This window comes from Anabrus simplex, chromosome 7 (assembly GCF_040414725.1).
Source record: "Anabrus simplex isolate iqAnaSimp1 chromosome 7, ASM4041472v1, whole genome shotgun sequence".
In the NCBI taxonomy this organism is placed as follows: Eukaryota; Metazoa; Arthropoda; class Insecta; order Orthoptera; family Tettigoniidae; genus Anabrus; species Anabrus simplex.
The window spans coordinates 73,545,348-73,557,485 of NC_090271.1; the positions used below are offsets into that span (position 1 = coordinate 73,545,348).

General features: G+C 39.4%; 1 protein-coding gene across 1 annotated transcript in view; it reads right to left on the minus strand.

Annotated features, from left to right (window-relative positions):
• PIG-T (phosphatidylinositol glycan anchor biosynthesis class T) overlaps positions 1-12,138 on the minus strand; it is a 260,582-nt gene that overhangs the window by 89,273 nt on the left and 159,171 nt on the right. The window contains exon 6 of the mRNA XM_067151175.2: positions 10,971-11,172. Coding sequence (XP_067007276.2) covers positions 10,971-11,172 — 202 coding nt within the window. The remainder of the gene's footprint in view (positions 1-10,970; positions 11,173-12,138) is intronic.

Consider the following 12,138-nt stretch of genomic DNA (forward strand, 5'->3'; position numbering starts at 1 on the left):
GCAACAGATAGGGAATCTGCCACCTGGGCGACTGCCCTAAATGCAGATCGGTATTGATTGATTGATTAGGATATAGTGAGTTTGAACCCCACTGTCGGCAGTCCTGAAGATGGTTTTCCATTTTCTCACCAGGGAAATGCTGGGGCTGTACCTTAATTCAGGCCACGGTCGCATCCTCCTACAATCCTATCCCATTGCTGTAATAGGAACTATGTCAGTGAAAATTAAAAAAAAAAAAAAAAGCCGGAAACTTGCTAGGCAATATAACCATAAAAGGTCTGTTCAAAATTAACTTCTAACCCTGGACAAAAGGTACATTTTTTACAAGTATGAAAATTTCAAGAAACTCGTTCTGTCTAGAACTGCCTGAATGCACTCTGTCTCTTTCCAACTGTTGCAGCCACTCTACTTTTTGACTTCCATGGTTTCCTTAAACAATACCAGGCAAATGCAATGCAAAGGTGAAAGACTTGTACAGCATAAATTACCATTAGGCCTACTTGAATTTTAATAAAAATAATGTTGTTTGCTTTATGTCCACTTCAATTTAAAGGTCATGTTATGCTGTACTCGAGAATACGGTTTGTGTACAAATATCAATTCTCAAATATTCTCTAATGCATTATATTCGATTCTGCAGGGCTTGATTGAGAATTTTGCAATGATGGGACTCAAATTTCTCGATGGTTGATGCGGGAAATTGTTTCTTCAAGGAACAGATAAAGTGGGATTTTTAAAACTCGATTCAAGTGGGATGCTCGTGGAACCACGTAATTTGAACAAATAATGCAGGAAAACGTTGTTTCCGGGAATGGATAAGCGAGGTAGCACTGTATTCAGCTTTGAATAAATGACTAGATAGTATATGTACTTCTGTTAATAAACAGTGAATATCATATTTAAGTGAGTTGTGATAACAAAGTAACATCAAGTCTTCTAACCCCGGTACTTCTCTTTCCTATTTAACTCAACTCATATTTATATTTTAATAACTTAATCCATACTGAAAGTTTTTTTATTTTTACAATCTGCTTTACATCGCACCGACACAGATAGGTCTTATGGTGACGATGGGATAGATACGCCCTAGGAGTGGGAAGGAAGCGGCCATGGCCTTAATTAAGGTACAGCCCCAGCATTTGCCTGGTGTGAAAATGGGAAACTACGGAAAACCCTCTTCAGCGCTGCCGACAGTGGGGTTCGAACCCACTATCTCCCAGATGCAAGCTCACAGCTGCGTGCCATAAACCGCATGGCCAACTCTCCCGGTAAACCATACTGAAAAAGACAGGTACAGACATTAAATATGTTTCCATAATTATAAACCTATATTGTAAAAAGAAGGCCTGTATTTGAGTGAGACAATAATTCACAAAGTCACTATCAAGCAAGGTTCCCGTTCAACCTGTACTCAGAGAGTTACTTCACAAAAGCTCTGCAATACAGATACAGATGGTGCCATTAAAGTAAATGGAGTGACTATGAACAACTTGAGAGACGCTGATGACATAGACCATCCTTATAGCCCTCAGTGCATTGAGCCTGCAGCAGATGTTGTCAAAAGTGGTGAAGGCATGTGAAAACCATGGGCTCAAAGTGAACACAAAGAAAGCCAAATACATAAGCAGGAGTCCTCTCACTGATCTAGATCCTAGTCTGTGAATCAATGGTGTGCCGATACAGAGGGTCGAGGAGATAGTGTATCTAGACAGTGTCGTCAAGGAGCACTGGGACCATTCTCAAGAAGTAAAGAGCCACACCGAGAAGGTCACAGCTGTCCTCAGAAGCCTCCGCCAAGTGCTCTGCAGCAGGGAACTGCAGTTGCAAGTTGGAATCACACAGTACTATGTCGTCTCCATCATGTTGTGCAGTCAAGTCCTGGACCATAACTAAAGCCATCATGAAGAGACTTGAAGAGTATGAAATGTGGGTCGACCATTGCGTGCTTTGTGTCAGATGGGTGAACAGAATGCAAAATGGTACTGACTGATGTTCAAAGAAAAAGAACTCTGTAGGGCTGTAAGATCAAGAAGTTCTCCTACTACTTTGGTCATATGAGGCACTCAGAATCCTATAACCACCTGTAAATCATAACACAAGGAAAGATCCAAGGGAAACAGAGATGAGATCCTGAGAGGTCACACACATCCTGGCTGAATAATTTGGGGCAGTGGTTCGGACAAATGACCATAAAATGGTCATGAGTCATTGATGAGTCATTCGGGAGTGTGTCGTCAGCAAAGAATCTTACAATGTAGAAGCCCTTAAGGAGGGCTAAACATGTATGTGATTAATTTTGAATACATTTTCTGATTGGCGGATGATTTGTAACTCTTAAGAGCAAATAGCTTTATAACACTTTTATTTCTCTCTAACAGCACTGGGTGGAAGAAATCCCAAATGCAGAAAATGGCAATGAAATCTGTTCTCCAGGTTAGAAAAAGTTGAAAAGGGCACCTGCTCCATGTCAGAAATAACACCATATATTAATAGGCTATAATTAAATTGACCACATACATGGAGAGCTGAAGAATGCTAGGGTCCCTATGCATTCAATGTGTAGCTCTTTGGATAATGAAAGAGCTAACCAAAGTGAGTGACCATTACCAAACCTTGTCTAGACGGACAATATTAAAGCAGAAACAGTCAACATATTGTGACAATGAAGGCTGAGAGTGCAGGGGGCTGGTGGCAGGCTGAATGCCAGCAAGAGGCGACAAGGTGAGTGGAACCAGTGGTGCGTAAAACAGTAGTCGTGGTGAATTGTTGAGACTTACGATAATGATACTCCTTAGAAGGAGGCTCAAGTAATGATCTGGAAGAGGAACAGTAAAAATCTTTCGCTGGCCTATATAAAGAGTGAAATTCGTGAGAATAAGTCTTCGAACCAATCACAAGTGAGTTACAAAAGGGTCACGAGTTAGTGACGAGTCATTCAGGAGTTTCTCTTCAGCAAGGAACAAGAAGGTCTTGATTATGTGCAACGTGGTGAGTTGTGAAGTGAACCGCTCTAGGCACAACACTCATCTAATGAGAAGCCGTGCTGGAGACCAGGAGTTCAATATGTCAGATGGCTCTGTGTTCGAACACATTCATGAGTATAAACTGTGTGAAGTAGAAAAGCTGAAAGTGCCATGTTGAGTGGCTCAGATGGTTCAGGCACTGGCCTTCTGACCTCAACTTGGCAGGTTCGATCCTAACTCAGTCCGGTGGTTTTTGAAAGTGCTCAAATACGTCAGCCTCATGTCGATAGATATACTGGCACTTAGAGAACTTCCACACGACTAAATTCCGGCAACTCAGCATCTCCGAAAGCCATAAAAAAGTAGTTAGTGTGATGTAAAGCCAATAATATTATTATTGTTAGTGTTAAGACCTGAAAGTATGAACTTACAAATAACTGTAAATAGTAGTTCAACAAATTAAGGTGATAGTAAAACAACCTACTACTCTGAACAGTCATTTTAGTTTTTAAGGACCCTAAAACCTGCCACAATAGTGGCACCAGGCGAGTTGGTCATGCAGTTAGGGACGCATAGCTGTGAGCTTGCATCCGGGAGATAGTGGGTTCAAACCCCACTGTCAGCAGCCCTGAAGTTGGTTTTCCGTGGTTTGCTATTTTCACACCAGGCAAATGCTGGGGCTGTACCTTAATTCAGGCCATGGCTGCTTCCTTCCCACTCCTGGACCTTTCCAATCCCATCGTCGCCTTAAGACCTATCTGTGTCGCTGCAATGAAAAGCGAGTTGCAATACTGACAAATAAGGACAAATTTAACTCAGAGAAAGACACAGCCATTCTTGGACTGCATGACGCCAAGTGGAAGAGAACAACACAAAGAACCCTGAATGAAAGAGGAAGTAAAATAGAGAACTGGAAGCCAGAAATAAGGTAGGTACGATCTTCAGGAATATGTGGAAGATATTATGTAAATAAAAGGAACCTTAAACTGACAAATTGGTTAGAGAAAGGAGTAAGGCATTAATTTTTGAGTAAACTGGAAAAACTGAAAAAGATCTTAGCAGCTCATTGAAGCAGTAGTTAAATATATACAATATAAGGAAGTAAGGAAAACAAGAGATATGAATTCAAAAGCAGGAAGAGATAGCAAAGGCTGAGAAGAGATTATTGGATCCTACAGAAATGGAGCTAAGAATCAAGAGTGTGCTGACTGATTACTGATTTCTAACTTTGCCAGTTAAAATAAACAATATATCTATCTAGCTGACTATAGGGAAGACAAGATTCAGGAAGAAAAATAGACAGAAGATTACCAGGCATGAATGTGAAAACAAAATGAAGCCTAAAATAATTACATATTTGATGGAAAAGGTAAATCGTAACAAAATTATTGCAAGTTACAGCCATACCTTAAGAAGCTATTGGTGATGATCACAGAGCAGAGACAGCTAAGCAGGAAGTACATAGAACTGCACAATTGCAGGAAAGAATAAGAGTGAGAGAAATGAAAGATAATTAGTATAGGAAGAATTTGAGTAAACGATAACAACTGATACCGAGGACAAAACTTGGGACTGACAAAGAGGATCTGGGAATACAAGTTATACAAGTCCAGTTATCAACAGTCACAGAGAAAGTAATGAAAAATAAATAATAAATATGACCGACAACACCACCAAAGTGAAATTCAGAGGAGAGACTTCATACACCTTCAAAATCATGACAAAGGTCAAATATGGAGATGGTGGTCTCATCTCTACTCCTCAACTGTGTATGTAAGAAAATCTCTTTGAGCAATGCAAAGAAATGAATAAAGTAGGGGTGAAAATGGGGTCAGATTGGTATAAAGGAACATGAACCTGATAACCGATCGTCTAACCTTCACAAATTAACTTGCAATTTTTTTTATTCCATAGCCAACGGCCGTAGCCGTGTTGAAACACCGGATCCCGTGAGATCTCCGAAGTTAAGCAACATTAGGTGTTGTCAGGAGTTGGATGGGTTGCCACACGCTGTTGGTGGGGGGTAAGGGAATGGAGGAGCGGAAAGGAACTGGCCACCCTACCGCACGTAAACTCTGGCTCAGGAACACCTCTGCGGAGGTTCGGACCTGCCTTCGGGCAGAATAACCCTTACCTTACCTTTTTATTCCATAGGTGCAGCCATAAAACAAATCGACCAACCTAAGACTCGTGCAGCATAGGAGGACCTCCAGATCTCCTTTGGAATTTTTTTTTTTTTGCTATTTGCTTTACGTCGCACCGACACAGATATGTCTTACGGCGACGATGGGTTAGGAAAGGCCTAGGAAGTGGAAGGAAGCGGCCATGGCCTTAATTAAGGTACAGCCCCGGCATTTGTCTAGTGTGAAAATGGGAAACCACAGAAAACCATCTTCAGGGCTGCCAACAGTGGGGCTCGAACCCACTATCTCCCGATTACTGGATACTGGCCGCACTTAAGCGACTGCAGCTATCGAGCTCGGTAAAGAAGATTGTAACGAATAACAAGCCTGTGCCCTGAGAACAAGATATGAGATAGAGAATAATCACGTGGGAAAATCTACGAGAAAGAAGCCTTTGCATCAACAAATGGAAATGGCATACCAGCTAAACAACGGTGTCTATTTCCTTCAATGTCAAACTCAGACATTACTACAAGTCATTTGACAGGAGGCCCTACAAACAGTGGATGCTTTGCAAAGAATAGGAAAGTTCTCTCTGAAAACATGGAAATGAAAGAAAAGCAGATCCTGAGAAAAATCATGGACTCAGTCAAAGCAAAAAACTATACACATGTGGAAATATTTATTGGAATAGCTTTATAAGAAGAAGAAAGGTCTGACTGACAAGGAAGTGAAGAAAGAAAGTTCAGCCATTATCTTTACCTACTTTCTAGACAAGAAAACCAAGAGAGCCTGGTTTAGTGAGGTAGAAGTATATCTGCAACAAATAGTTATTACATGTAAAGACACAGCTGTGTCAAAACACAAGAGACAAAAGAGGATAGATGACATCCTGAATGTAACAAAAGCAATACATTGAAGTACAATATTATGAACCAATTGCCATCTGCTTATGTGGTGATATGGTTAAAAGTTGAGGAGAGAGGTCAATGAAAATCGTGACACAGCAAATGAAAAGACTGAACAATGGGAATCGAGAATCAGTACAGAGAAAAGCACAGCAATGATCATCACAGGAGGTAAGAGAGAATGAAAAGGAACTGTAAAAATCAGAAACAAGTGTTTAGGAAGTGAATTAACATGGAATTGAAGATTGGAGATGGAAATCAGTAAAAGAATGTAATTTGGAAGCATTTTCTGTCACAGAATATGGAACTGACCATGGGACAAAGGCATGACTTTTCTCTTCTTCTCAGAACAAGGGAACACCAATGAAGAATAAAGAATTTGTATACAAGGTATCTTATATTATGCATCTGAGCCCTGGTCAATGATAAATCAAATTAAGGCAACAGAAATAAATTTTATGAAAAGAATTGTAAAGAAAAAAAGAGAGAGATACGGAAAGAATGCCAAATCAAACTGTGGAATTACAGCTGAAAAGAGACACCAAGGAAGGCCCAGTTTGTAACAGATGTGATAGTTAACTGCGTGGTTCAAGTCGTGTAGCTGTCAGCTTGCATTCGGGAGATGGCGGGTTCAAATCCCAATGTTAGTAGTCCTGAAGATGTTTTTCTGCACAGCTTCCCATTTTCACACCAGGCAAATGCATGGGCTGTATTTTAATTAAGATCCCGGTCACTATTTTCCCAAATCCTAGCACTTTCCCATCCTTGCATCGCCGAAAACCTTTGATGCATTACTGCAATGTTAAACCATAAGGAGAGAACAGGGCCTGGAGTTGAATACAGTGATGGAGAAGGAATGGAGGAAAGGTAGAATAAAATGCAAATGAACCATACAGGGTCTCTAAGACCAAATGCACTGTGTTTGTACTCAACTAGGATGTGGTTTGTCGGACTGATTTGAAAAAAGAGAGGGGTGCAGCAGGGCTGCTCATTGTCACCTCTTCTGTTTATTATTGTGATGGATGTAGTAATGAAATCTATTAAAAGGAAAGAACATGGAGATATCAAAGCCTTCACATTTGCAGATGATGTTGCGATCTGGAGGAGAAGAGGAATTGGGAGAGAGAATGCAAAGCTGGAATGAGGAGTTTAAGAAATATGGTTTAAACATCAGCAAGACCAAGATGGTGATGAAAGTATACGGGGAAGGAGCAGAACCAATAGTCGTGTTAAATGAAGCCCAACTGGACAGCGTTCCAGTTTTCAAATACTTGGGTAGCATTCTATCAAATGACAAGCTAGCAAAACATGAGGTGAACAATCGAATCAATAAGGCAACACAATTTTAACACAAGGTAAGACACCTGCTGTGGGATGAGCAAATACCAATGAAAACAAAAATGACGTTGTACAAGTCCTATTATACACCAATTCTTACATACAGTCTCGAAACCACAACACTGACCAATAGAGATAATTCCAAACTTCAGGCAGCTGAAATGAAATTCCTATGCAATATGATCCAGAAAACCAGAAAAGACAAGATAAGGAATGAGAAAATTAGACAAGAAGTAGAAAGAGATGATTCTCTCCTCAATAAGATTCAGATATCAAGACTGAAGTGGTTTGGTCACATGAAGAGGATGCCAGTAAACAGAACTGCTAGGAAGGAATCTGAGAGAAAAGTAGAAGGAAGACAACCTGTGGGAAGGCTACGAAGGAAATGGATAGATTTAGTTAAGAACAATGTACTACTGAGAGGTCATGATTGGAACAAGTTGGTGGAGGAAAAATGGTACAAGGACAGGATGAGATGGAGGAAGCTCACATACCACACCCGGGAAACTGGAGATTTGTTTGGGATGACAATGATGATGATGATGATGATGATGATGATGATGACGACAATGACTACGGCAGCTGCCTCAGCCGAACTTATGTTGCGCACGGTCGCCTTGCGTCCCTGCTTTTAAGCATGTATACAATCTTATATGAAATCTTACTTTATAAAAGATACTGGAAGTGCTGTCCTTCCTGGTTTATACAAGCATTGTATCTGGTAACCATATTCTGGCTCTGTCTGCAAACACTTCCGAGATTGTAAGAAGAGAATATTCTGCTGCATAAGCAGAGACTGAATCTTGTTGAAAGCACCCATGCAATTCTTCTCCTTCGGTTAACTGATGGAAGAACCCATCAAAATGTCATCTTGGTAACCTTCTGCATTTACTGTTGTGTCAAGGAAAAAAAAAAAAAAAAAAAAAAGGCCTAATTATTTGTCTTGCAATAACACACCAGCATTCCAATCTTCCTATCATAGTGAGGGACTTCATAAACACCGTTAGGATTTTCTGCACACCGATAGCGAGCGTTATGACCGTTCACACAACCATTAAGATGAAACCAGGACTTTAAAATATGAAAATATGGTGTTGCAATTATAACTGCCTTACCATGTTAACAGCTAAGATTCAGACAGGTGTCTGATGCTTGCAAGGGAAGAACTATGCATGTGTCTCCCATACGGCAGTTTATGCATCGCTGAGTAAAAACACTGCTTCGATTGTATTTGCCCCTAGCTGGGTGAATCTGGATAAGAGTAAATGATGATGATGATGATGATGATGATGATGATGATGATGATGATATCACTATTGTCCTAACAAGGTCATCTTAAAGTTTATTTTACCATATCCATGCTCATTCAGTAGCAGCATATAACTAACCTACATAAACTTAATTTCTTATATACCTACAGTAGACACTACACTTATTATTACTCTAACATTGTTATAGGAGATAATGACAAATGTGCAAAAATAAAAGAGAGGAAAAGGACAATCTCCACATCCACATGCAATGCAGGCTTCAAACAGATTTCATCTCTCCTCATCAATCCCAGTTCTTCTACTTGTTTTCATAATTATTCTTGTCTCCTCTTTCTATTGCTCCATCTTCCCACACTGACCTGTTATAGTATTCATCCTATTGTGTGTTCTTTTTAATGTTCCTATCCCTCTATTCATGACCTGAATTGATACCTATTTGTTTCTTTTCAATAAATATATTAAGACGTTGGGATCATTTTCTTCTCTTGTGTTTGTATTTGTGGTGTGATTCCGGTCTTTTGCCATCTGTATTCATTCATGTTTTAAGTATCTTCCCTTTTCCTGTGATCAATCTTTGTTCTTATCCTCCACTTCCTGCATCAAGACCAAAGATCTGTGAAGTTGGCCTATTGATGAAGCTACCAAAAAGCAAATTTATCTCTGTACAGGCCACGGGGGCCCTGGGAGGGATGCAAGGTGAAGGCCTCTCATGTTTGTCCTTGTCTCCTCTTCCTGTTGCTACTACTCCCCAGACTGATCTGTCGCTGTGTTCATCTTATCATGTGCTCTTTAAAGGTTCTCTCTCGAAAATATGCCTGAATTTGTCACTTGTCACTTCCAATACTAACATTATAGGAGAATATATGGAGTCCACAGTGTTACCTCTGTTGAAAGGCAAAAGTATATTAATAAAAAAGTGTAATATCATTCATACATAAATGCTGTTTTAGAAGAACCAAAGGTAAGGGTTATTCTGCTCGAAGGCAGGTCCGAACCTCCGCAGAGGTGCTCCTGACCCGGAGTTTACGTGCAGTAGGGTGGCCAGTTCCTTTCCGCTCCTCCATTCCCTTACCCCCCACCAACAGCGCGTGGCAACCCATCCAACTGCTGACCACGCCCAATATTGCTTAACTTAGGAGATCTCACGGGATCCGGTGTTTCAACAAATACAGGTTACTTTTAAAATACAGATTTATTTACTCAGATGAAGAATATTAAGTCTGTCATCATTATGATTTTTATGATTTATAAAGAAAAAAAGTAGATGTTAGTTTACATTCAATACGGTGAGTGATTGCAAGATTGACCAATAAGTGAATGGCAATGCTTAACTGATACAACAAAACAATTTGGGTTATTTCTTTTATGCCATATGTTTAGGTTCTTCAAAATAATGTGGAAAGTGGAACTTTATGGATACTGTAATTACTTACACAAGTAATCTCCTATCAACATAAAAATATACCATTAGAAACCTATTTCAATGTATTTAAAGCAATTACTTGCAAAGAAAGTGCCACACTCTTCATGTTGAAAGCTATCTTGAAATTTTCATGACATAGCCGATGTGCTATGAGAAGACCACATGCAAGAAATTAGCTGTCTGTTTCCCTTGCAAGGCCCCTGAATTATACATGTAATCAACAGGAAAGTAACATTAGTAACAAATTGGATTGTACATCCACACTGTAGGCAAGGCTGTAATGGAGTAGTGAGTGAAGCTCCACACAGCTCACTAGTGAGGCATGTATGTCCCAGCTGCACCATGTTACCGTCTGGCCATGTAAGATTCTAGCTTCGATTTCAGAGCCTTACAGTGGAAATAGGCAGTTAATCTTTTATCATATGGTCTTCCAGCACATCAGTTATGGCACCAAAGTTTCAGGGTAGGTTTTAGCATTAAGGGTGAGACAATTTTCTTGTCAATTACTAACTAGATGTCTACACAGCATCATGCAGGCGTGTCAATACATCTATTGACTGATTCCTGAAGGATACCAATTCTTTCATGGATGGCGTAGATTGTCTGAATGGTAGATATTCAACTGAGCACAATGTGTTCATCTTAATATTACTTAAATGAAAATAAAGAAATTCAACATAGCACAAAATAAAATATTATACACTAAAAAGATGAAAGTGCTTCATGTATTCACCTGGAAATTCTGGCCTAACCGAGAAAGCCACACTTTTGGAACGTGTAATATAAAAACAACTATTAAAGTTCTAAGCTGGTGTACCTTGATATATCTGAGATATATTGGATACAAAATGTAATATCAGTTTGTATGTAAGAAATGTATGTATGATGAGTTGGCTGACTATCTGCAATCATGTACTTAATCGAAATAATGTTCGGAGATATACCTATGATATATCTGTTGGCATACAGGATAGGTGGAACGTTCACTGCATACACTTTAGGTGAGCTGTAACGAGCTGCTATGTTCATCATGTTAGTCAAATTGAGAGCCTTGATATCGTAGATGGCAAACTTGGTGTCATAACCACCACGAATGCTGGTAGTTGTAGTGGGTGCTGGTGGTTCAAGCTGGAAAAGGCTACCTGTCTGAGGAACAGAAGCAAAGGCATTACTTAAGAGTACACTGAAGAGTGAACAAAATTCTAACACATTTCAATGTCTATGCAAAAGATGGTTTGTTTACATTGATAACAGGAACAAGCACTTTTCAAGGAACAAATAACTGTATTCTCATAAGTTTTTCAACAGTCTCTTCTATATTTCACACAGAATAAAAGGCATTAATAAGAGTAAGTAAGAGATGAAGGGATGATCAGAACAGTGACTGGTTAATTGAGTATGAAGTGCTACTCAAGCCATGTAACTGTGGTCACTAAGCAAGCAATGTAACTCTTTCTCCTCTATTAATATAGAATGTAGTGATTCATAATTTTCCTAGCTTCTGGGTTGCATTCTGCATTACCAACCACACAGTGTAGGGACACTGCTTGTGATAAGACATTTTGCAGTTAAATTTCAACTCACATGCTGGCATCATCTGTCATGAGTTGCATGATGAAAAACCACTGGCAACTGTTGTTTTTTAGTGAAGACTTTCACTAAAAACAAAAGTGGTGCATTTCACAATGAAATTGATTAATATTTCCTTTTTCTTCAGGATTGTAAATCTGTTAGGATAATACTATATTATTTCATCCAGTTCATATTTAAATTTTCTCGTCGCCATAAGACCTATCTGTGTCGGTGCGACGCAAAGCCCCTAGCAAAAAAAAAAAAACTAATTTTAAATTTTCATTGAGATGTCCAAAAAACAAGAAAGATCTCTAGAAACATCTCCAAACATGAAAGCGAAGTTATCTTCTCTACAAAGCTCATTTTACAAATCTATCATTAATAATATGTATGACGGACTGAAAATATAGGAAGGTTGTTACTCTTCATGAATCTGCACAGTCACCCTCTGCTTGCTTTAAACTATGAGATTCATATATTGCTTTTCTTTGAAATCTTCAGGGCCTTTAAAGCTCATTTCATGAATCTATCATTAATACG